Source organism: Taeniopygia guttata, chromosome 7 (genome assembly GCF_048771995.1).
Source record: "Taeniopygia guttata chromosome 7, bTaeGut7.mat, whole genome shotgun sequence".
NCBI classification, from domain to species: Eukaryota; Metazoa; Chordata; class Aves; order Passeriformes; family Estrildidae; genus Taeniopygia; species Taeniopygia guttata.
Window position 1 is genome coordinate 34,105,961 of NC_133032.1, and position 26,860 is coordinate 34,132,820.

The 26,860-nt window shown below is 40.8% G+C and overlaps 1 protein-coding gene across 1 annotated transcript in view; it reads right to left on the bottom strand.

Moving 5' to 3' along the window:
• The window catches only part of LOC101234197 (von Willebrand factor D and EGF domain-containing protein-like), a 133,851-nt gene that overhangs the window by 12,633 nt on the left and 94,358 nt on the right, over positions 1–26,860 (bottom strand). The window contains exons 21-25 of the mRNA XM_041717675.2: positions 22,271–22,984; positions 14,430–14,525; positions 13,566–13,661; positions 11,179–11,274; positions 9,610–9,705 (exon numbers count right to left, since the gene is read on the bottom strand). Coding sequence (XP_041573609.2) covers positions 9,610–9,705; positions 11,179–11,274; positions 13,566–13,661; positions 14,430–14,525; positions 22,271–22,984 — 1,098 coding nt within the window. The remainder of the gene's footprint in view (positions 1–9,609; positions 9,706–11,178; positions 11,275–13,565; positions 13,662–14,429; positions 14,526–22,270; positions 22,985–26,860) is intronic.

A 26,860-nucleotide genomic window follows, 5' to 3' on the forward strand; every position in this document is an offset into this window, starting at 1 on the left:
TATGACTTCTGCTGCCTGCCTTTGTTCCCATTAATCTGCAGCAGTATTCCTACTAAAATATAAACAGTATTAAGCAAATTATCTGTTATGCAAAGCCTGAAGGGACTGGGGGCAGAGTTAAGCACTGGACATGCTTTGCTGGATGAAGGCTCACACTATTAGCCAGCAGGATCTGCTGACCAGATTACAAACAGCCAGACGTGTCCTCCAGACCTCACTGCCTGTGTGGATTATCAAAAACTTTCCTAGCTTAACCTAAGCCACCTTTACACAAAAGGACCTCATTACACCTTCTCTCACTAGAAGGAGATAATAAGTAGTGAAAAGCTTTTAATTTTGTTGAAATATGACATATCACCACCCTCATAAAATCAAAAGAAAAAGAGATGGAAAATTACACCATGATACTGAAATCTTCGGAGAAAGGGATCCTCTGCAATGTTTCAGGAACTGAAACATCCTTGTCCTTTCCCGGCCATGAGACTGCAGAGATTATTTCTTTCTGAATTTAAATTACCTGTCATCAGGTACCCTGAGCCAAGGCTCTGATGAGGAGACACTGAATCAGGCTGCAGTGCTGATTAGAAGATGTAGTTTTCAAAATAGCTTTTCTTTCAGTTTCTCTCTCTTTTTTTTTTTTTTTTATTTTTTTCCTCCTGTGGAAGCTGAGTAAATTGACCTGCTTCTGGGTGCATCCTGCCTTTGGATGAAAGAGAGAAAATAGCCTCAAGCAGTAACATCTGTGTGGGCCAGCTAAGGCAATGCATCAGGCTGTATCTTGCTGACAAAGAACACAGAAATGCAGCCAAAAGAACACCTACTGGTAGATACATACTTCAACTTATCCCTTCAGTCACCATCCCTGTGCTGACATTTCTGGCTGATTCACAGGCACTGCTTTTATTTCTGGCTGCTGTTGGTTTTGAACTGATGACTTCTCTGTGGGTCCAGTGAATATTTCAACTCGTCCTATTGCTCTTCTGTGGAGCAGGGAGCTTGATCAGGCTCAGGTTTGGTTTTTTTCTATGGCTACATGTTGTTTTAATGCTTGTTTCCTCCTTGCTGCTTAGTGGTTGCCTTGATTTGGTGTGACATTCTCAAAAGCAAAGGGCTGTAGCTGGGGAGATACAGCCCAGTACGGACACAGAGCATGGGACAGATTTTAAAATATCACTGACTGCTCTTGTCAGGAGAATACAGCTGGCAGAAGTTGAGCTGTGGACAAAAATGAAGCCAGTAAATGTGAAAGAAGTGGATTTTGTGTTAAAGCTGGCACTGCTCGCCCTTTCAAGTGTTTGTAGGCAAAATTTATCACCTATTGATTAAACACAATGAACGTGGAGAAGCTCTGTGCCAGGAATCATGTCAGATCATGACACTGTAGGGATGTTGCTGGTCCTTTTCACAGGACACAAACTGGAAGGTCAGACCAGCAGTTTCACCAAATGGCACAGTTCAATTGATCCACTGCAGGAAGGTTCTCCATCTCTCTGGGTGCATTATGCACCCAAGCAGCACTGCTCAGATGAAACATTATCCTGGCTGCAGAGAAGAAACAACTAAGCTCCAAATAAAGATTTGATCTTGATGAGTGATTTTCAATATTTTAAAATAAAAAATAAAAATAATCCCAAGTGGGTGCGTTCTGGCCAAAAAAAGATTTTTCTAACAAAGGACACCATTGTTTGGATTCTGCTGGCAGAAACTAGTGGAGGTAAAAAAATGTCATTCACCCCTTTAGAGGGTACAACTGATGCTCAACAGATCATTAGTGAGATGGATGTACCAATATATCTGCTGCTGTGAAGGTCCCAAATGCACACAGCTCTGAAAAACATGTTATGGATTCGGGACACCAGCAATTTCCAGTCCCCTTTTTTCTGCTTCCAAGGGCAGCGAGGAAATAGTTTTGCCCACGCTGAGTTTTAGGCACATATGTTTTCCCACAGCTTGATTTTATCTGAAATTTCTCATCTGTGTTGATTTGGGTTTGTAAATAAAGATATAACTTTCTCTGCAAGCTCTGTCTGAGTAACCTCAGATGTGTGATCCACTGAATGCCAGTAATTATAGCCACTGATTAAATTTTAAGGAGAAAGAATATTTGTCATGTAATAAAATTCCAAATTTTGTGCAATGCTCTAAAATTTGGATCCTTATCCATATCAAGCTACCAATCATTTTGAGGTTTGCTCACCCTATTTCTCGCTTCACATACCTCAGACAGAGATGCAAAGCACTTCTTCAATAAATTACCTTTCTGAATAATAAAAAATAATCTGGTAGAAACCTCAGAGGGATGCAGCACGGGAGAACAAATTACTACAAGACACAGAGGGAGCTGTAAATGTAATTGTGATGGTTGTGGTGACAGTTTGCATTTCTAATATATTCACTTTAGCACAGAGCTCCAACAATAAGAGTTAGTTTGCATGACCTAGCACACATTTCAGAAGAAAAAAATGGTCAGAAAAATTGCAAACCATATAGATAGCAGTGCAATGTCAGTGCTTTGCCTAATTATGTCTGGGTCTTCATTCTGATGTGTACTCTGATATACTTATGGGGCCCTTTAGAGATATTAAAGCAGGAAATAAATCTAATTTAGTTATTAGTTCAGTAAAAAATGAGAAAAATAATTACTGCTATGTGGGAAAACTACTGAGCTGCTAGACTGCACTCCTGGAGTCAGTGTGTGGTGCACTGCAATCCTGTTTGCTGTCACCTTGCTCTCAGCTGATAACATTTCCTGCCAGCTAAGGAGGATCCTCATCTCTCCATCTGCCCCTCCAAAACATTCCCTGGGAGTGAGTGGTAGGCAAAACTCCTAAACCTCAGGAAACCAGGGGGGGATTGTCATTGCAATACAGGCAGTCCCTCTCCCCTTGGACTGAAAGTCTCTCCCTCTTGGTCTCATGATCTTCATTTTGCCTATTGTCTACAACTCTGGACATGCAATAGTGTCATGCTGGGATAGCTGTGGAATACTTCAGCATCTCGCAGAATGAAGCCACCATAAACAAAATCAGCACATGTTGGTGCACATTTGGATGTTTGGGGAATATTCTGCTAGGAACTGTGAGATTTTGAAACCATTAGAAAATGCTTTTTCTCATTTACGGACTGGTTTTAGTCTGATTGCAGCACTATTAATTCAAAAAAGACCGTAGCTCTACTTTATTCTCATCTTTGCAACTGTTAGTGTATAATTAATGTGGGGAATTGTAAAGTATACTCTCAGCACAGGTCATATTCCCAACTTGTTAGGGGCTTGAGTTTGGTAGCATTTTCTCTTCATTGAAGAATGCTCTGTGTTTTATTAGGTCAGTGAACCGTTCCAGCCTGCATATAAATTGTTCTGCTGAGCAGCTTTCTTGTCATGCCTGAATGAGAAGTGAAAGAGGACTCATACACTCAGTTTCTCCTCTGGTGATTGTTTTTGCAGCTCTGTGCTGGAGGATGCCCTGCAATTTAGGCAATTTAGGCCCTTTGGGCACATTCTCTTTGCCCTGAGCGGGCTAAGGCACTTCCTGTGCCTGGTGCCATTTGGTTCTTTTTCATCTGTGCAAAAGAAAAGGGAGATTCAAGTCTCAAAACAAGGAGAGCAGCCCCAAGCTGCAGTGGTTTGGCTGATAACCCAGCCAAAAAGTGAGGGCCAGGTCAGGAAGTTTGGAATAGGACTGCTGCCTGCACTGGCACTGCACTGATCTGTTCATCACCCCATCATTATCTGCCTCAGAAATAAGCTTGAGCTTAGATGGAAATCAGTGCTGGAGAGGATTGTCTTGCCTGTGTCTTTTTGTGGATAAACAGACAACATTAATCTCCATGACCATCTGTCCTCTGGGCTTTTCAAGTGATAGAGCCATTGCTCCTTTTTAAAGAGATGTTTAAAAAATATTTTAATTAAAAAACAGATCCCCAAAATATTTTTTCTTAAGTCAATTAGTGGGCAAAAAGCACTTTTTGTCACACAGAAGCCCACTGCAAAGACAGATGCAGTAATTCAGGAATCTCTTTTCTTTTGCTTTAGGCATGCTTTTACATACAGCAGCAGATCTGGCACATTTATTCAGTGCATTTAAGATACAGGTAAAGAATATTAAAATTTAGATATTCTACTCTAGTAAAATTCATGCTGTAGTCTGCGAATGTTCCACTTATGGAATGAATAAAAAATTTAATAATGCTTTTGGGCTTATTTAGGAAATATATTCAGTTCTTACCCAGATTTATTCTTGTTCCCTTCCTGAAAAATAAATTTAGACAGATGCATGTGCTCAAACCCCCTATTAAAATAAATGCATCAGATACATATACATGAAAAAATTTAGTTTTTAAGAAAGGCCGACTAATGGTTTTGTCACAAATCCTTCCTAAGGGTGAGCAGTGCTGTGAGAGCACACCAAAAACCAGGTTGTGCTGTGAGTCACTGTCTCCTGTTGGGAAGCCTCACCTGTCCCTGTCCCCCCCAGGCAAGATGCACAGATCATGTTTTGTTCAGCTGAATAGGAAAGACAGCAGTAGCCTGATTTTTTTTTTTACTTTTAGTTTTATTTATTTATTTATGTTTGTTTTTTTGTTTTTTGGTGGGTTTTTTTGTTGTGTTTTTTTTTTTTTGGTTTTTTTTTTTTTTGGTTCATCTTCTGTTGTATTTCCTGCCCAGGAGGGGAAGATGACATCTAATATGAACCTATTCTGTTACATAGACTGGAAAATCAAGTAAAAACTGAGACTACTGTGTCTCCAGACTGGGCACCAACTAAAGGACAAGCCAGCCCACAAACCTTTGTACCTTTGTTGCTTTGAACAGGAAGTTACAGGTCTATTTGCTATAAGCAGCTGCTCATTTCCTTCCAAACACCCACTGTTCAAACATATTTGCTGTCCAGGAATTTTAGACAAACACTTGTTGCTTTTAAGCACATCCTTGCTGTATGAAAAGCAAGTCTGATGTAAATGATTCCTTCATCCATTTGGATGAGATATGTGGTTTGTTCCCTGCTTGTTTGTGTGGGAGGGTTTGCTGGACCTTTGGCTTGCAAACTGGCTGATTTTTGATAGCTTTAGTCAATCTGGCTACTCAGTGAAGACATTGCAGAGAATACATCACACAGTGTCAAGATGACAACTCGGTGGGAGTCTGATTTGTTGAGCAGTAAAACTTCCTGCTTATGCAGCTGGCGAGGCAGTAATGTACAGAAACATTACATGGGAAGGCTGGAATGTGGGAAATCAGTGACTTTCACAATATGACATTGCTTAGCAAAAAGCTGCCTTTGAAACCCAGTGTTCACATTTCCAATTAGTTTGCCTCTAGCTCTCATGCAAGGAAAGTCCTCATGCTACCAGGGAGGGAAAAGAAAGGAGGAGGGAAGAGGAGCAAGCAGAGCTGGAGGAAAGACTGTGAGTTATATTGCACACTGTGAATTGGCTATAAATCCTGGCTGCAGGAATTACTGAGATGGAGAAATAGTTATCTCCTAACTCTGAGATCCAATCTGCAAAGCCCCAGTGGCAGGGGGATGATTTATGTGCTACAAAGTCACCAGGACTGAGCCCCAGTGAAACAGATGCACACAGACACTTGTTCTGTTTCACATGGGGAGCAAACCCCGAGTCCCTGGCTGGGTTGCATGGCCATGAGGTGGTGCCAGAAGAGGGGCTGAGGTCAGGCTCCAGGGGTGCCTGGTGTGCTGGCACAGGCAGGAGGAGGATGCTGGCTTCCCCTGACCTCTGCTTGCTGATGAGCTCCAGAGGGAGCTGTGGCTCGCCTTTTCTCGCTCAGAGATGCGCCCACAAGAAGCAGACAGCAGAGGGAAGGATAAATGTGTGGTCCCGGGAATCCCTCTTCTTCTCCCCTTCTCTTCATTCCAACCTTCCATAAGAAAACTCAGCTTTAATGGGCTTTCATTTTTAAAGGTTCTTATAGAGCAGCCCTATGAAAATACACATAGTAAATGAAAAAAACTTCTGTGCTGTCTTTGTTTATACTTTTTGTAAGGATGCAGTAGATATCAGTCAGCACCCTGCTTTAAAGCCTCCTGAAAAGCAGTGACACCCAGGATTGTTAAAGCTGTGTTTTTCAGAAAGGAATCTAGACCACTGCACAAACAGTTTTTCTCTAGTGCCTGAGTGTGTTTGTCGGATGCAAAGTTGATCCAGAAACATATTTTATTTTGAGGTGCTGCCAGCATTTGCCTCTCCCCTCTCAACAAGAGTGATTACACTGGAAACAATCCTTCTCAAGTGAGGATAGGAGGCTGTAGATTGCTGAGGCACAGGCACACATTTCCCTGTCAGCGCTGCCACCCGTGCCCAGGCTGTGGGTGTCTGCTTTTTAATCACCAGGCTCTTACTGCAGCTGCCAGCCAATCAGACCTCACTGATTTACACTTTTTGGGGTTTTGGAGTGATGTTTATTTAGATACAAAACACCAACTTGCAGGCTGAGTGCTTTTCTCCACATACTCAGGAAGCAAAGGAGAGCGAGCCTGAATAGAAAAGACGTGGTGCCATCACGTTTTTGGCTGTCCTGCAGACAGTATTAGAAATTCCAAACTGTACAAGGATGAAAGTGATAACCCTAAGCCATGGTTCTATGTGTTTAAAATAAACCAATAGCCTGTTTTTGTTCAGTTCGAAAATAACCTCTTTGATGGGTTGTGTGGCTTTTAGTTTTTATTATCTCCTTCAATTGAGAATCTGAAGCTGCCAAAATTAAATAGAAGCTTTTTTTTCCCTCTGTCCCTGCAGGTGAGATATCAGGAAGGAAAGAGAAATGTCTAAAAGCAGTGAAAACAGTATCAGTGTATCAAACAATGATATCATTGAATTAACTTCCAATTTGTCTGCCTTAGTATTAAGTTTACTCATATCTTGATAGGTTTTATTAGATAATAATCCACCCCAAATTTCTAAGATTATAGACTCAGTGTAAGTACATAATAAAGCTGTTTTGCTGTCAGAAGTGTTTGAAACTATACTAGAAGTGTAAATGTGCATAAGGATACAGCAATTTTATGTTCAGAGTGCAAAGAACAAATAAAATAATGCTAAAATCCTTCAGAAGGAATTTTTTTTCTCAGAATTGTCACATTCATCATTGTGGCTAAGCTGCCCATACATTTCTCAGTGTGAGGTCACCTGGCAGCAACAGGGGACACCACTGAGCTGTGATTTGGGCCACAGGTTCACCTGTAGCAGTCTCCCTGACATTGTCCTGGTGATTTGGAAACGGGAGATGATGCAGTGTTAAACTTCCAGCAAACTTCACATCTGATCACAGCTTTGCTATCATGATATGTGCATTTTTTCCTCACTCTCTGTGAGGGTTTTACAACTCTGTGCAAGCTGAAGTGTCCTGTGCAACTCAGGGCTCAGCTACCTTACTTGGAGCCCTTAAAGCCTGACAGAAAAGATACTCAAATCCTGAAAAAAAACCCTTTGTAAAGCTGAAACCTTCTGTTTTTTCCTGATTCCTTCTTGCCATACCCTTCCCTGGAAGGCCAGCAGAAGCACTGCACAAAAAGTCTCCCAGCTGTATTTCTGAGCACCCAGGCACAGAAATCACAGAAAACGTGGGGTTGTCTCACCTCTGCACAGCCAGCTGCCCCAGCTGGCCTCAGGATTATCAAAACTAACAAAATTTGTAAATGTATAAATACAGATATGTTTACTGCTAGTGACACAGCAGAATGAGCAGCATGATACTCAGCTCTATTAGGAATTTCAAATGGATATTATGGTAGCTTTTACATGTTTTATTTAAGGAAAGGAGAGGCTGGGTAGTGGGAATTCTTCATACTAGGGACTTATTCTCCACTTTTTCATTTGTCTGTGTGTGAGTTAGGAACATGTGCCTGTGTTCACATTTTAGCCTTTTAGCGTGTGCCACATATTCTATCTAATCCCCCAATTTAGTCTATGCCTGATGAAAAATGATATGAAATCATGCCTAAAAAAGGGTGAGATGTGTTCTGCATTTGAACTCTGAGAGGTTTATGGGACAGAGAGCAGCCTCCAACTGCTGGGAACACTGATTTTCCCCATTTTCTGGGGAGGAAAGTTTGCAAAGTTCAGCTTGAGACTGACTTCTGCTGTGCCCTGCAGGCTTCTGCTCCAGAGGAGCAGCAAAGTCTGGAACCTTTGCTAGAGGAGAGAGAGTTATTTTATATAAAAATAAGAAGACATACAGCTCTAAGACAAACTGCTTGTTGTAAAGTCTTGTGAATTAACTTCTTCTTTTGATGGATCTTGACACTTGTCCCATGTGCTCTTGATTTTAGGCAAGAAAGAAGAAATATTATTCAACATTTTTCACTAATTAGCAGTTAATAGCCAGTAAGAATCAGCAAAAAGTAGTGCTTTCCTTCCACTTAATTATGTTTCTCTTCATTCATCACATTCACAGGCCCTTTATTCAAGTTTTTATAACACTAGGCTAAATAAACCAGACTAAATAGCAGTTATTGAAGTAGAATGAAGGCTTGGATCAGACAGAACAAAATTGTTTTCATCACCTCGAAAAACATTTTTGCAAAAGATCATCCCAAGATGGACAACAAAACCTCAGAAACTTTTGGAAAGAGGAAAAAAACCTGCTGTGAGTTGGTGGAGTTTGGAGGATCCCAGGGAGTGCTTTGCTAGACTGCAATCATCATCAGCACGCTTCCCTTTGATCTGCCTGGAGATGTGGCAGGCTGTTTAAAGCTGGAAACAGCACTTCTCTAATGTTCCCTAACCTCAAAAACAGGATGCCAAACATAAGGTTTTTTTCCTCCTTTTTTCTCCCTCCAGCACATTCCTGCCAGAACAGACTATTCAATTGTGCACTGTGCGTCACGACCCTCTCTGCTGAAGGAGTGTGGGGAATGAGAGGGGTTTTGTTGCTGCAGGGAATTTTTTACTGGCTTTTTTTTTCCTCTGTGTGTGAGAGACATAAAATGCTCTGGAAATGTACAGATTCTTCCTGCCAAGAATGGTTGTTTTCACAGCTCCCCTCTTGCCAATTTCAAACTGATTAAGAAATAATAAAAAAAAAAAAAAGAAGTTTTCACATATATATCCTAAACTCCCTGGCTGACAGATATTGTTGAGCAATTGAGTCTGTAAAAGTGCCAAAATAACCCAGAAGAATCGAAGAATCAAATATTAATACTGATGGTAACGTGAAAAAAGTGAGTTTTCAGTGACAAGAACAAATTCAAGGATAAAGTGCTGTTAACCAATTACCTTAATTAAGCTGGAACTATGACTTTCTAATATTTTTAAGGATCTTAGCTTCTCAGCCTTTGGCTTTAATTTTTTCCCCCAAAATATCTTTCATGCAAAATAATTAATTAATCTCCGAATATGAATGTTACTCATTTTGAACTCATGAAATATTTAGAGAGGATTCCAACAAAATGTTCTCTCCCAACTTGCACTTGACTTATTCTAATTAACAAGTTGGTTTTGGGTATAACAGACCTTTATGGGCTCTGATAGAAATATAGGTGATTGCAGCAGAAACACAGGCTAAATATTCTGTGGAACATGCACAAAAAGGAGAAAAGCTGTTTAGGAGTCAGAAAATTGTTGGAAAACAAAGGGAAATGTTTAACTCACTTTTCTGGCACCTTCTTCCAGTGTAGCCCTCGGCACAGGAGCAGACATTGGTCCGGACACAGTGACCACCATTCTTACAGGGGGGAATGCAAAGAGCTGGGGAGAGGAGAGGAAAAGTTCTGTGCACCAAACTCATGGAGGGATCAGCATTGCCAAAGCACAGGCTCCTTCTCTAGGTGCCTCTGGTGGCAGAGCAGCTCACAGAGGTATTTTTTGGGAAGGTGTCTCCCCAGAAAATGATTTGGGTTCTTGCCTGGGTGGAGACCCCAATTCTGTGTTGTTTGTGGAAAAAATGTGGGACATGACTCCTGGCACCTGAGGGTCTCCTAGATACTTGCAGTTAAGTGGTCAGAATATTCCCAGTGGGGTCAGGTTTTTAAGTCTCTGTCAAAGGGCTTCTTCAAGGGCTTCTCCCCATGAAATACAGATCAGTGTTGGACTTTGCTAATTGGCCTTGGTGCTGTTCCTTCTCCCTTTCGCAAAGAAGCAGAAGGAAGGGCTTTGCATCCATCCATTATATCCTCCCAGCAATTTCAGATCCCATGAATGTGCATACTTATTTCCAATCCAGTGTCTAAACCAGGACACTTGAGAGCAAAAATTTCAGATCACCTCAATGTTGAAAATCACTTTCTGTGTTCGAGAGCAAGATCATCAAGTTACAGTCTAACATTTTCACTCTCTCCTTCATCCCCAACATCATTAAAAAAAAAAAGTTTCCAGCAAGCTCTATTTGCAATTAGATTTTTCTGTGTGAATCATTCACGTGCAAAAATACACATCAGACCACATTCATCTAGGAATGTGGGAAACAAAAGAGAGTAAGAGCAAAGAACTTTTAATTTTGAAGTCGTTTTGGGTGTATTTATATTCCCAGATTCAGGAGGAGTTACTAGATCCATATTGAAAAAAGAAGTGAGTGGTGTTAGCACAGGGATGTTCCAGCTTCTTGGGCCCTAAGTTCTCTTTCTTAAATGAGATACTGGGTTATTAAAGGATTCATTAATTTGTCTCCTGCAGCACAGTGTGAGTGAGAAGCCAGGATACTGTTAGCCTCAGTTTAGAGCTAGGACAGGAATTCAAAATCAGCTGCTGCTCAAGCAGGGCAATACTGGATCAGATTTTTAAGCAAGGATCTGGTGAGCTCCTACAGAAGTCTCCCATCCACGACACTTTAGGATGGTCAGGTAAGTGACACTGTGAGCCCCATTTGAAGGTAAAATATCTGAAACCAGTATAGTACACACCACAGGGTACCAAAATAAAATACTGCCATGCTTTATCATTTTATTGAATAATTGCTAATTAATGATATCACTGACTCAAGTAGTTTTAGAATAATTATTTAGTTACCACTAATGGCATCACCAATAAGTTTTTACTTCTTTCCAATACCATCAGGAACAATAAAAAGTGGATTTATGACAGACTATAACAACAAAGGAGCCCACATAGTTATGACAAGGAGAGACTCTGGATATATTTCATGTGGGGGTAGGTAATGTTAGAGGTGATATTTATATTTTGAGCCTGGGCCCTTTATCAGGATGATAAATAGAACTTTCTTACCTCTCTGGCACTGTGGCCCATAGAAACCAGAAGGACATGAGCACGTGTTTGGCCGTACACAGACTCCTCCATTCAGGCACACAGGATTGCACACAGCTGGATGGGAATATAAGATAACTTCATGGATCTCTGATAATGTTGAACTTTTCAGAGTAGGCTCTCTTTTAATGCTGCACATGTCATTAGAATTATTATTTCTAGTGATACTGTGAAAAGTTTAATGCAGCCCTTGCAGATCACTCATGCTGCAGCACTTATTCATGGTCAGCACAGTGGGAGCATTTCACTTGTTTTAGCATAGCTTGGGAGATGAAATAGACTATAATTTAATGTAGTAATTTAATTTATTTCGGATGTATTCTTTTGATTCGCACAGTTCATTTATTTCCATTCCAGTATTCGCACCAAGCACGATCCCAAGGTAGTAAATGTAGTCAAATAAAATACACCCTGGATAACCTGGAGATGAGATATTAATTGTTTGCTGCTTTGTCTGCGTTCAGCAGAGCATTGTGGCATTTCCATGGACTTGAATAGGTGTGCACCAAAAAACCTGTTTGTTCTGCCTCATTTAAATGCCAGTTCCCACAACACATTGGCTCATTCATCACCAACAAAGCCACTGGCTGAGCTCCCTTTGCCTCTTTATGTATCTGTTATTACTCTAGATGATACAACAGGCATTAGGAATTAAAAGCTGTCTTGCATATTTCTATGTGGCAAGTACCAGACTGTTAAAAATAAAACTGTTAGAATTTCAAATTGATTTAGATGGGAAGCCAGTGTGTGAAGAATAAGGAAACTGATAAAGTTTTCATTGTAAAGCAGAGTGGCACTTTAAACCAGCCTTTTCCCTTCTCTTCCCTTTGTCTTTCAGTATCTTACAGGATAGCCCATTAAAAAAAAAATAAATGCATTTAAGCTTAAATAAATTAAGGGTCACTAAAATGTTTCAGATGAACTGAAAAAGGAATAAAATGTCAATTTGGAATAAGAAAAAGAAAGTGAAATTGTAGTCTAGATGAGAGGTTTTTCTGACTAAGGAGCAGTCACTTATGAAGTCAAAATGGATTTAATTAATTGCTCAAGGGGAATTTGGTTTAGTCATGTCATTGTCCTGGCTAGTTCATAGAAGTCCATAATCTTGTCAGTCTGTCAGTGTTTATATTTCCAGTGGTAAAGTCATCTCTTTTTCGTTCATTTTTATACCTGTATTCTTCCTGACATTCCTATCATAACACTTGTGGTGGGAAACACCAGAAATGCCCACAAAATATTCTGTGCAGTGCACTCAAAACTGTGCCAGAGAGGTGAGTCTGGCAGCCTTTCACCAAAGCTGTCAGCAGACAAAAAATCCTGCTGCTGTTATTCTGGTCTGGAAGTTACTGCTACTGATGCTTGTTGTCTGTCCTTCTCTTGGAAGGATTCCGTTTAAAGCCACCCCAAAATAAAATTGCAGAACTCCTTGAGAAGAATAAGCAGATCTAGTGGGAACCAGAATAGCAGTGACAATCCCAGCCATTTCCTGTGGGTCATAGCTGGGCTAATTTATGTTTCCTCAGTAGAGCTGTCATTTTAACACTTACAGGAAGAGCAATCTCCAGGAGATGGAGGTTAAAATGACATTTCTCACCTTCCAGGAAAGGTAATGTAGGCTGAAGGTGTCTCAGACATTTAATATTCACCATGGCAGAGGCAGACTGCCTCTGGAGCCTTCAGGTCTGGCACTGATTCAGGTAGTTCTCATCTTTTAATATTTCACTATTTTACATGCCTTGTCCCAGGTGAGTGCTGTAGTTTCTGTGCCTTTGGAGAAAATATCCACCCCAGCTTTTAGGACTTTGATCCTGAGAGGGGGGGTCTGAGCTGTGTCTGTTTAAAACTTTGAGCCCTGGCTAGAAATAAGTACCTATTTCCAGTCCACACCTTGTCATTTTGTACTGATGGGTGGAGGTGGCTTTTTCCTGAGCTCCCACACTCCTGTGGATGTTTCCTGTAGGTGCTCTGCAAGTGAGAGATGCAGGCAGGAGGAGCAGTGTGAATTCTGGCAGCACAGCATGGTCAGAACTAGCTCCAGAATCACACTAACCTAAAAAAGCTGTGAAAGGATTTTGTTTGTAGATTCCCTCTATAAAACTCTGAGATTTAGGTAAAAATCTAAACCTAAGAACAGCTACATAAACATCTAAATTTATGAACAGTTAAGACTTTCTGAGGTTTTGCCCTGTACTTGGTGTCCTCTTCTAAGTTTTAATTCTTTCTTGGTCACCTCTTCTTAGGTTTTAGCTCTTTAAGCAGCAATTCCCAGTCTGAGCACTGAGCTGTGGGGGAACCTGAGGGATTTTGGGCACTTTTGGGCACAGGATCAGGCACTGCCAAGCACTCACCTGTCTCACAAGAGGGGCTGCTCCACCCGTGCCTGCACTGGCACTCATCTGGTGACACACACACCCCCCCATTGTGACAGTGCCTGCTGCACACCACTGCAAAACACACAAAAAAATCAAAATCTCTCATCACTAACCCCACTGCAGAGCCTAAAGTTGTCCTATTACAGCCTATAACTGATAGCATTAGTCCAGGAGGTAAACTGAGGGTGGAAACCGGCCCTTTCCTTGATCTGCTCTCTCTATTAGAAGCCATACACTTAAAATTCGCTGCTTTTTAAGTATTCTGGCTATTCAGTTTCATAGATAAAATTATATTCCTCTCAGGGGCTACCTGATATTTAAATAAGCAGCGAGGTCTGTAATGATGGAAGTACATGTGTTTTGCTGATATAGGAGGGTTTGAAGGCTGATTTTCAGATATTTTCTGTATTGAACCTCCTTTCAAAGTCATATTGCAGAGTAGCATAACTCCTAATAGGTATGGCGGGTTTTCTGTGTTCTCAAAATTAGCATTACTGCGTTCACTCACAATCTTAAATTTCATAAATATTACTATAGATAACATGCACTTTTTTTTCATTCTTTCTTTTGTTTGTTTTCTCCGGAAGCAATTTTACGTAGAAAATGTTGATTTAGATGTGCATATTTTTCCATAATACAACAATGCTGCTGGTAAATATATGCTCTGAAATAGCTACTGTATTACTTGAATCCTTTGTATTCAATAATTATTTTAAGGGGAAATAGAGGGGAAAAAATAGAAAAAAAAGGTTTTTTGGTGTTTTTTTTTTGTTTTTTCTCTTGTAATTTTCTGCTAATTGAAACATGTGCTGAAGAAAGCCTGAGTGAGTTCATACATACTTGTTTCACACCGAGGCCCTACAAATCCATAAGCACAAGAACAGGCGTTGTGAGGCAGGCAAGTTCCTCCATGCTCACACGGGGGCTCACACTGCGCTGCAAGAGTGAAACATGAGGAAAAAAAATACACTTCAAACACGACATTCTCTGTGGTTGTGAGCACAGCACAGGTTACTCTTTTCCCCATCCCATTTTATTAATCCAGTGAGTAATTTGGCTGAGGGAAACACTGCAGGATAGCAGTAGCTATCCCATTAGCAATACAGCACTAATGAGCAGCTGTGTGAAGTCTGCAAGGGAATAATTTTAACATAATCATATTTAACTTCTGAGCAGGCACATTTTAAAGTACATGTTTTGAAGGCTAGTGATGGATGAAGTACAAATGTAGTTACAACTCAAGACCTTGCCCATCCCTCTCTACAAATTTGCCTTGTGGATGATCAGGAAGCCTTAACAGGTGTCAGAACTCACAATAAGGGAGAGATTAAGTGCTTCTTATAGAAAAGAGTTGTGTGTGGACTTGTCAGCAAAATGGCAAACATTTAAGCAAAAAAAGTTAATATTTAATGAGTAGCATGAGCTCTGCAGACAAAGCAGCAAATTAGATAAAGAGTTCTTGACTTATTGCAGTATGCAATGTAATTCTGTGGGAGGAAAAGTGTAGAAAGGACTGCAGCTCCTAAAAGAGGCTATTTGCTGAAGGCATGCTTGTTTTTCAAATGTTGATAATTTTGAATCTAAAAACTTTATTGCACAGGAGCCTGGAAATTTTGGACCCTTAAATCTAAGATCTAAGGCAGGTACCTGAGAATTCTTTTGGTAATTGCTTATGGCAAACTCAAAAGAGGAGGAGGAAGATCACTGAAGGGACAGGATGATCACTGAAGGGAAAAATCATCACAGAAGGGACAGGATGACACTCAAAGCAGAAACTCTGTGGCGGGAGCAGAGCAAGAAATGTGTTCCAGAGGCACCTCATGCTACTGGAAAAAGAAAGGCACCTCACATAGCAGAATGAAAAATATCTTCCCTTGTGTGTGGGAAGTGAATACAGTGAAAAATGTTGTACTTTGGCTCACTTCACTGGCAGAGTTTTGCCTTTTATGAAGGATATGAGGCTAAGCAAGGTTATTCCAAGGAAAAAGCAAAGTGAAGCTAACGAGACCTGAAACTAAGCATCTTTCATTTTAAGTATTGTTACGAGGGAAGAGAACCTTAATGAACCACATTTTGTTCTTAAAGCTGGAAAATGGGCTATGGAAATGGAAAGCTAAATGAAGGACTAATTCTTGGGGAGTCACATAATTTAAATGCAGTTATTGTGTTGAAGACCTCGTTACCTCTTGTGATTGTCACCAGGCCATAGAATATGAACTTTGCCATCCAAAAAAATAATGAAAGCCCTCACATATTTTCTAATTGTATTAAAAAAGACAAACTCCAAGAAGGTGATAAGTGCTGTTAAATAAACCACTTTGACACAAATAGCATTGAGAAATGTATTTGGTATTTAATGATGAAATTTTCAATGCTGCATGATATAACTTTAGGATTTGGCCTTCCTGAAAATAGAAAACTTACAAGGTGTATTTTAGATTCATACTGTATATGCTGAGAATGTCATTAAGCTAAATTTAATTTTGATTGGATAAGGTTGAGCATTTGCAAATCAACGTGTGCTTAGCTGAAATTCCAAATATATATCTGTGGGGAAAAAAAAAAAAAAGAAGAAGAGATAAACCCAAATCATCTTTGTCTGGACAATTAAATAGATTTAGATAAGGTATTAGGAAGAAATTATTAGCTGTGAAGATTATGGGGCATGGGCACAGGTTGCCCAGAGAAGTTGTGGCTGTTCCATCCTTGGAAATGTCCAAGGCCATGTTGGATGGGGCTTGGAGCAACCTGGATTTGTGATTTCTTTGCCCCCCTTTGTAAGGGGAGTATAAAACCTGGAGAAAAATGTACCACTCTTTTTAAAGTACATTAAATGTGATTGCCTTTCCTGCAGGATGATGGTTGCATAAAGCCTCCAGGTGCCTAAGTGCTGTGCCAAGCACGGTGACATTCAGGCGTGTTACGCTTTATTTCGGTGTGGTTCATGTAGCACTTAAAGCAAATGTGTCCATGTGAATGGAACACTTTCCATCTGGCCTTTGCACATTCTGAGATGCATCTGAACTGTCAGAAAAGAACATGGTATTTTGGATATTAAAACATTTAGCTCTTACGGTGACATTTAATAGTAAAATGTTTAAAACTGTTCTATTACTGGTGAATAGCAAAAGATAAAAACTGAACACTGGCTCCTCTGTGAGAGTAAGAGTAATATTCACTTAAAAGACATTTCCCACTGTAATAGAAATATACTGCTTATGTCAAATTATTTTCCCAAACTTCTATCTTTCATCTTCTGAAATGAATACTTTTTTCCAAGAGCATTTGCTAAATTGTAGAAAGGTATTGCGGTGTTTTTATACTAAGTGGTTTTGGACAAAATAAAGTGATTTGGGAAAAATAACAGCAAAGAGGAAAACATTGCTGCAAATGGTCAATCTTACTGTCAAGTGTACGTATGTTTATGTTTACAATTTAAAATCTGGAGGTGAAAATGGAGAAGTGCATTATTATTTCCTTTGAAAAGGCTTTTTGGGAAATATCCCCAAACTTCTATTTTCCATTAAAATGAGATCGTACAGTTTTTATAAGTTTCTCTGCAATAACTTCAGGGGCACTCAGGAATACCAGATGCTCTGTTTTTTCCCTTATTTTCCATAGCCTAATCAGCAAATGTCTTCCAGGACAGAGTTATTGCTTGGCATCTCCACAGTGAGTAACTCCCTGTGCCATCCCCACCTGAGGCCCTGGGTCTGTGCAAATAAAGCCAGGCTTGGAGCTGTGAGAGCATTGCCTGCTTAGAATTTTGCACCAAAGTCAGATCAGGACAGACTTCACTGGAGGGAGCATAGTCCACCTTGTTTCATTCTACATTATTCATTTCCTTTCAAAGATACATTAACCTAACTTCCTAAATGTGCAGATGAAGTTTTAATGCTTTCAGCACAAGGGTGAAGTGGAAAAAGGGAAAGGAAAGTTCCTCAGTTGTTGTTTTTTCTTTTGGAATGCTGTGCATCGAAGTGTTTCTTTTGCATGTAAGATACACAGATAAATGAAATGAAGCATAGGATTAAAGCATGTGTTACTGCAATTAAATTAAGTCATTGCACATTTAAATAGTCCAGCAGTCTGGGAGCCCTGTTGTGAGAGAAATATCCGTCATAGCAACTGGAATATTAACAAGAGAAACTTGACTGAATAAACTGGGAATACAAATGCAGGCACCAGCGCTGGCTAAGTTGTACAAATGCATTTTGCTTTGTGAAATGTCAGCTGAGTGCTCATCTGAAGCCAAAAAAAACCAAATAAAGTGGTAGGAATTGTTAAGAAAGGAGCAGAGCACACCATGCCAGACTTCCTTGTGACCTGTATCCATGGTGAGCTCCATGTTAAATACCAGGGGCAGGTCTGAGCCCTCAGCTCAGAAAACCTACAGTAGAAGCCGAAAAGATGCAGAAAAAGATGCAGGGATAAATAAACAAAATTATAGAAGAGCTTCTGTGCAAAGAACAAGTGAATAATGAGGTCCTTCAGAAAAATATGACTTTAGGATAGAAAACTGTGAAATCAGATGTGGCCTGGAAAGAGTGAACAGGATAAAGTTCCAAGGCATCACCTTGGTGTTTTGGAGCACATGATCCATAATTTCTGAGAAGCTGTTCCAGACAGTATCCCTCTATCTTTCCCACATATTGCCAGACAAATGCAGTTGGCAGCTATTGGAGATAGGGAAAAGAATTTTGGTTTGATATGGTAGATCTTTTTGGGTGCAAAATGTAAAAAAAAAAAATAATATGATCCACACAAATTTTTTTCTCATTTCATGCAGCTGTACATGGTGAAGTCACAATGCTTTCCCAACTACTCCATCTCTTCTGTTGTTTTGAAAATTATTTGGTTTGAAAAGTGGTTTTGTAATGTCAAGGCAATGCTGTGTTCTTAACTCTTGAGCAGTAAACATCAGTCCCACTGTTCTAGACTTCCCATTGTTCCAGACTTCTCCTTCTCTTTGAAAACATTGTACAAAGCCAATTAAATATTCCAGATTTTTACTGAGTTCACCTTCTTAAGAATATTTTTCTAAAATATAACTTTATCTTTGACAGGAGTGCTGAGAGTCTTTTATGACAGCTGAAATACCAGAAGGATACCACTCCTTAACTGTCAACCTAATCCAAAATGATTTTAATGTATTCTATGAAATGGAGGCTGACTTTTTAATAGTGCAGTTTTAGTGACCAGAAACTCCCTATCAAAGGAGCTTGGAGTCAGGGAAACAACAGCAGCAACAAAAAAAGGATGATGAGAAATTTGGTTTAAATTCTTATGTTCATCAGTTTTCAGGTCTAGGTCTCTCAGAAAGAAGCCCAACAATGATACCCAAAGCAGAATTTTTCATTCAGTTCAATTCTGTTCTCAAATGGAAAGGCAATGTTCCACCTTAGGGCACCCTAAGGAGCTCCAGGAGTACAAGAGCTGCTCTCAGGCAGTGCCATATGCACAGACCCTGGGGAATGAGCTGAGCCCAGGGAAAGGACAGCACTTTTCCCTTTTCCTTGTCCAGTAGATGCAACAGCTTTGCAAGTTGTACTCAACCTGTGCACCTTGGTAGAGTGGGAACAAAGGCAGGATGACAAGGAACTGCTCTAGGGTGACTACCAAGACTAACAAATATTTCAGAGTGTTAGCTCCAAGTGTTACAAATCACTGCAGCACACATGCCACTGTAACAGATCAGACAAAATGTCAGAAAGGCTGATATCTGATATCAATCCTGTTTGGGCTCTTTCTGCATTATTACAGCGCCAGGTTTTTGTTCAACTGGCACATGGAGCTGAAATGTGTAAAGCCCCGTTTGTGCTCTGATGCTCCTGCAGTGCTCCTTGGCAGGTGATTCGTGCTGTCCCAAAAACTGCTAGAAGGAGACTGTACCAGTGCTTTGGTTTTTATTGCAGATATCCTTGGAAGCAGCACTCAGAGTGAAAATTAGGTATTTAGCAACCTCCCTCATCACCAGAGGAATGCTTGGCTAAGCTTACTCCAGAAATGCCAGAGAGCATCTTCTGCTAGAGAAAATGTGGGAGAATCCAGTGGGCTACAGCAGGCCTTTTCTCCCCTACTTATTTTTTATTTTTGTGTAGGTGATGCTGACTGTCTCCAAAACACTGCTCTAAAATGAAGATTTAAAGCTGGCCTGTTTGGCTTTGAAGTCTTAATATTTGGCTACTGAAAAAAAAGTCCTATTGCCTTTGTGCAGGAAGGGGAAAGAGCTGCAGAGCCTTGAAGAAATGTTTCATCTCCCTTCACCTGCAGAGTATGTAGATGCTGACAGAAGGAAAATAATCTGTAATTCTTATTACACCAAAGCAGGAGGAGCAAAAGCAGAGCTCTGCTTCTTACAGGCAACGCAGATGTCAGCAGTGAAGGGAGTGATCCAAATGGAAACTGCTGAAATAGTCTGAAAATATCTCAGATGTCTGAATATGAGCTAAACACACTGACATTTAGCTGCGTTCTTCCAAGAGAGGGTAGGAGGTTACACCTGATGGTCCCCAGGGGTCTCTTCCATCTTGTGGTCCTGTGTGTCTGTGACCCCCAGTGCAGAGGGAGAGGAATTCCAACTGAACTGTGACAGGGACACTGAGGGGCTTGTCCAGAGGGATAATAATATTAAAGATATAAAATGTGTTATGGTATACTTTAGGAAAGAAATTAGTTTTCAGGATGCTGCTGTTTTTTTCCTACTAGTCCTCCAAACCTGGTTTTGAATCTGCACATTTAGAAAAAAATGAATTGTATTCTATCACAGCATACATACCAATTGGTGAAGTAATTCTTATTTTAGATTATTTTCAGAAATTCTTATTAAACAAAGGTCACATCCCCTCAAGATCCAAAGGTATTAAAACTTGCTATCAGCGGGCTGGTTCTTTTATATTGTTGAATTTTGATATGAAATAAGATGGTGACAACTATCAATAGAGTCTGAGTCTCTTGACATTTTTGCTTGCTTGCCAAGGATGTTATGTTGAAGCCTGGAGATTTTGCAAATGTTAGACTCATCTAAGCTTTGATTTTTTTTTTTTTTCCAATACTGTGCCTCGCATTCGCAGAGGACACTGCTGTCTTGAGGAGAGTTGGTGTAGGGTGGGCATCTCAAGGTGCTGATGGCTGAGGTTGTGACAGGCCTTAATCCAAGAAATTACCCTCATTTTTCAACCTTGTTTGTCATGATGAATCACTTTCATCTGACATGGGAAGAGACATTCAAGGCTGGAGGTACAATGGGTGCTGTTCACAGCACTGGCTCTGCTCCAGGTGCAGGTGTGCAGGGGGCTCAGGATGGAGACGAGAAGGGAAGGGACAGGTTAATTATTGAGTCAGGTGTCGTGGTCAGTGACAGGAGACAAAAAGTTTGTGCATCGTGTCATCAAGGCCCAAGATGCAGAATGCTGTTGGTAATAAAGTATTTAATCCTAAGGACTCTCCAGGGAGATTTTCAGTAATACCAATAACTGAGGGAAACATCTCACAAGTAAAAGGCAGAGACAGATTTACATTTTAAGGTAGATTTATGTTTTAAGGACTATACTGATGGGTCTGCTAAACACACAGCAGCCTTGTGTCCAGACTGTAAATATTCATATGTACATAGGAGTGGTCTTTGAGGAGAGGGCTCTCTGTGGCCAGACTTGCTTTGAGCTTCCCAATACCAGAACCTGTTTGGTGCTTTTCCATCTCTAGGTATAAAACAGAAGTTAAAGACAACCTCCTTTGTGCCAAGTAACTCTAAAGGATTCTTTAGGAGCGGCATTTCAGAAATGTGCAGAAAGGAAAAGAAAAAAAAATGAAGTGCTCAGGATTACAGAAACCTTTTCTTGTACATCTTGTACTGTATCTCCAACAGTGCTCTGAGCTCAGAGAGCTGCAGCAGTGCTGGGGGCTTCACACCCCTACAAAGCCTGGCTTACAGCAAGGAATCCCTGCAAGGTCCTTCCCAGTACATCATGGATGAGACCCCCCTGCTCTGTGCATGAGGAATGAGAGACCAGACGAGAAAGGGGGGAATGAATGTTAATGAATGCTACAAATACTTTTGCTTTGTGTGGTGGAAGGCCAGTTAAGATATCAACTTCTCAGAGGGATGTCAGGAAAAGGTGTGATTAATGATAGCAAAGTCAGGGAATTCATTGCTTCAGCAAAGTACGTAATCCTATGGTTTTAGGGAGGGATTCTCAGGTGCCTAATAAATAACTCAATATATTGTAAAACCTTCTGGTGCTATACATTTCAGATGACAAGTTCAGTTTCATATTTGAGATATTAAATGGATATTTACAGGTAATTTTTAAGATATAAAAAAATTAATTTTTCCTAGAGTGTGCTGTATAGAGAAGCAGAATCAGTTTTTCTCACAGAAATTTTATATGGTTTTGAATGTGATGACTTTAGTAGAATCAATCTGGTATTAAGCAAGATCACAATCAGTCCTTGGGTTTAATAGATTAGATGGTATCAAATAAATATGTCATTTTTGTAAGCAGAAAGAGCAGCTTAAAAGCTATAGGTTTTATTTATTATTTTGAAATATAATTGGTTTTGAAAACTGAATGGTCCCAACCACAAAAATATCCAAATTTATAATAAAAAACAATTTTTACTTTGGAGAATTATTAGACTTGGAGCTATTAGAGCATTTTAAAGAGGACTTTCTGCCTTACCTTCACATGTAATTCCATCACCACTGTACCCAGGGGGACAAGGACCACATTGAAACTCCCCATCTCCAGCTGGCTCGCACTGCACTCCGGTGAAACATGGCAGGTCAGCACACAGGGATGCAGCATCCCGGGAAGGGCCCAGCCGATGCGTGCCCACAGGAGATGCTCTGGGCTGCTCTGCTGGGAAACCCTGGGGTGGTTTGTTCCTCAAGACTGAGACTCGACTGGGCCATCTCCTGGGAGAATAACCATGCCTGGAATGAGTCTGTGAGCTTGCAGGGAATGAATCTGAGTTTGTGTTGGGATGAGGAGGAACAGTCCGTGCTGAAGTTTCTTTGTGCTGCCTAACACGGAGAGCGGGGTGGGAGGTCACAATGACACCTGGGGCTCTGGGCTCTGGCTCCTCATGCAGAAGGGGTGTGCCACTTTTCTCAAGAAAAAGATGTTTCTCAGGTGCTGTGAACTCCATGTCAGGTTGTTTTTCTGGTGACATCTGAGCTTGGGAAGTCTCCCTTTCCATTGTAAGGGATGGAGTGTGAATGGCTGTGGGGTTTCTTTCCAAAAGGAATGTAATATCTTGTCTTGGAATTTGGGGTTGAGAAAGAAGGGGAAATGCATTTCTTGATATCTTAGATGCATCTTCTTGGTGAGAGCCTCTAGCATCTTCAATGTTTCTTCCAGGAAAGTCCACATGGCTTTGGAAAGATCTTGAAACTAGGGCAGAAGGAAGATAAATATTAGCTAAATTTGCTGGTCTAGAATTGAAAGGAACCACAGTGAACCTTTGGGTTTGGAGCAAAGAACAGAACATCAATTCTAGAAGTAAAAGAGTTAATTATCAGATAATTCAGGTAGGTTTATGCCAACTGGCTTAGAAATTACATGGGGCTGTCTGCTGTGGGTGACATCAGCACTGATGACACTCAAGGCTGGCATTCATGAACCACATGAAATATATTTTGGTAGCAAGACTCAGGGAAGGCCAGGCATTATTTGAGTTGCAGCACTGGGCTGAAATACACGTGTTGCAGAATTTCTGAGAGAGAGAGGGCATGATTTATGTCTGGAATGAGATTTGAGCTACTCCGGTCTAGGCCTCAGATTTGGGCCTTGTGAGGCCCTCTAAGCCTGTGATGCAGTTAGAAATTAAGAGTTTGTAACGCAGTTAGAAATTGTATTAATGTGTGATGGGAAGCACTGGGCTGTCTGGGTATAGTTTATAGTGTGAGGTTTAGGCCACCTTAAGACAAAGACAAACAATGTTTGCTTGCCAATAAGAGTGCCTTTGTAAACTGTAAACTGTATAGAAGTGTATATAAACTGCCATCTTCTCTCTAATAAACAGAGAACGTTGGATTAATCATATTGGTTTGACGTGCATTCTGTCCTGTCCAGCTTTCGTGTCTTATGAGGACCCTGGTTTCAAGCACGGGTTAAATTGCAGCCAAGCAAAAACTTGCCGTGCTGCTTTACTAATTTTGGCTTACACTAGTCCAGGAGGTTTTGGTACTGTGCACTTTTTTTTTTTTGGTGAATCTTCCAGTTCTTGACCTCCTGAGCCAGGATTTGCTTCTTATTATCTGCCTGTAGCGCAATGCTGTGCTGGCAAATGCTCTGAGGGCGAAACTCAGAGAGTTTGCATTCCAGCTCTTCGAGTCAAGGAGACAGAACACCACAGCTTGGCACGGACAGACGCTGGAGGTGGAGAAACACACAGTGCCAACATGGCCCTTGGCAAGAGCGTGCCTTGGAGAGGCTCCAGTGCCATCACACCAGTGGGTGACTCTGGAATGCTTCCTAAAGGGAAGTTTTAGGAAAGCTTTTAAAGGAGACAAATGTTGGAGCTTTGTTGGTGCTGCGTGCAGCTCCCTGCAGGCGTCAGGGGCAGCGTGCGAGGGAGCGGCCGGTTTGTTTCTGTCACCCACTTGTCCCAAAGCCAGCCACCTTTTCAGCTGTGTAAGGAGGGATGATAGATGGGCAGAGGGGACTCTGTGAAGGGCCTTGAAAGTGGAGACGAGTAGTTTGAATCAATACTTTCAGGAAGATTAATGGCCATCTGCTGACGCTAATGAATGGAAGAGGCTATTTTTAACCAGTTCTGGCATGCTCACTCTGTAGGATATGGAATATATTGGATCCTGAACAACAATCCTTGCTTGGTTCTGGGGTTAACCCCATGCAGGATGCACCTCTTTCTTTTTAATATAAATATTAATCACTTTCTAAAAACTCCCTTTGATGGAGATCTTAACCATAGTTAGCAAAGAAAGAGATTCAGATGCTTGGCTAGGGTCAGATGAAAGTTAGGGCATTGACTGGACCAAAACAAATCCTGGCAGCCAAAGCAGTGTTTATTTGGCTGATAAATAGTGTCATTCTGCTGGCAGCTGATGAGTTGCTATTGCCCTGAAGCACAATGTTTTGGAGATTTACAATGGTGCTGGATCGAGCTGTGGCCATCAGCAGGTAAATACGTGGTATTTAGTGGAGCAGAAGGCAAATATGTGGATTTCAGTATCCAAAGTAAGGCTGCTGAATGAGGAGGGACACAGAATGGAAGAACAAAGATGATGAAGCAGGAGGACATCAGCAAAAAGAGCATGTGAGAATAGGAGAAGTCAAAGGATTTTTAAAAATGTATGAATGAGAGAAAGATGAAAGAAATATCTCCACAGAAAATTATCAGTAATAGATGATCATTATAGCCCTTAGAAAATTTGATTCAGGGACCAGAAATCAACAGGAATGACAGTGAAGGGCTGAATGACCTCTCTGACAAATTTCCAAAATGAGCTCTGATTATAGCTTTGAGCTCCTTCCACTGTGTCATAATTAAATGGGTTTTCCTCCCAATTAAATTTGAGTAACTAGTAAGGGGATCAGACTGACTACCTGAGAAAGAGAAATCTTTTATTTCTTTAGCAGACAATAGAGGTGAGATACCCATCGTTCAAATAAACTTCATCTTTCCCTGTATGGGGGAGCATATTTTTTGAGTATTTCTGTGATAAATTTTTACATCTCAAATGCTACCACTGACGAGTAGTGACACATTTTTGTTGGTCATTCATTATGATATGTACTGATAAAGGTCCCTCAGCCACTCTGCAGAGGCGACTACACTTCAGAAGATGTTGGGGTCATTCAAGGGTGTTGACCAGAGTGTCCTCTCAGCTTTCATTTTTTCAGATTTTTGCTTGTATTGATGGTGTGCAATTTAGTTTACATAAGAACATGATAGATTTTTTCTGGAATACCTGAAAATTTATTTCTACAGGCTTCCAAGTATCTAAATAAGCTAAAACAAAGAAAGCAAACCAAAAGAATGCAGACTCAGTTGTCTGTAGTCAGCAGCTTTCTCAAATCCTGCATTACTTCAATTTATTTTCCTTGCTGTTGATCAATATCTTCAAATGTGTAAGCCATTATCAATGCAAACTGTGAGTGTGTGAATCTGTTTTTCCCTGCTATGCCAGCATGTGATTGCATATTGGACTGGGTGAAATCACCACGAAAACCCCACAAGGTGAAGTGCTCAAGGTTACATGATGGAACAAACCCACATTTTCACTACCTGTTAGTATTTCTGCCCATACAAACAGGGAAATGGGCAGCAGTGGAACAACTGAGTTTATTTTTCACAGAAGTAGATGAGAGACTGACATGTTGCTGCTCTGTTCCAGCTGGGCATGGCAGGACCTCTGCTCTTATTTATGTACTGTAAGTGAGCATCATTCCTGTATGGATCAGGTCCCAAAAACACAGATTCCTCTGCTGTCCCCCTCTGGGAAACATTACAGCAAGAGTGACAGAGAGCAAATTTCTGAGACCCAGGTTTAACATCCCTCATCCAAATGGACACCAGGGAACTTCCCACCCAGGTGGTGCAGGAGTCCCCCAGCCTGTGACCCTCCAGCCTCTGGTTCTCCCAGGGACTCACACTGGGATTTCACAAATCAGAGCTGTCACAGGCTGTCCCTGGTTCCCCAGTGCCATCACGGTGTTGCTAAGGCACAGCAAATCTGTAGGATCCAGATCAGTCCAAAGGGAATAAAAATGACCACTTCAGCTGGTGAAAACAGCCATTCACAGAGAAGGTACTTGACATGTCTTAAACCCAGGGTGAGATATCAACATTCTGAAACAGAAAAGAAATACAGTATATTTTTCTTTTCTGAGTTTATGGTTTGCTTGTTTGGAGGTGGTTTGTTTTTTTGTTTTTTTTTTTTTTTACATTTACAGTCTTTCAAAAAAAGACCAGATCTAGGCTTGAAATAAGAGAAGCCATATCCTTTTCTGACCCCAACTATTTCTGCTGCCAGTGAAGCAGCACACATTTCACACCCTGCCCAGAACAGGGTACACCAGGTTGGTTGCCACATTCCCTGGTGCTGTTCCCTCACATCTTTGCTGGGCTTTGACTTGACACTGTTCTTCCCAAGGCACGTGCTTGGAGACAGCCCCATCCTGACCGAAACTGGCAGCTAACACTTCAAACACTTAACTGCCTGCAGATATCAGTATTTATCACCTTTCCATTGCCACGCTTCTCTTTGTAGCTTTTAGGGTTAAAAACTTTCCTTTTGGGTT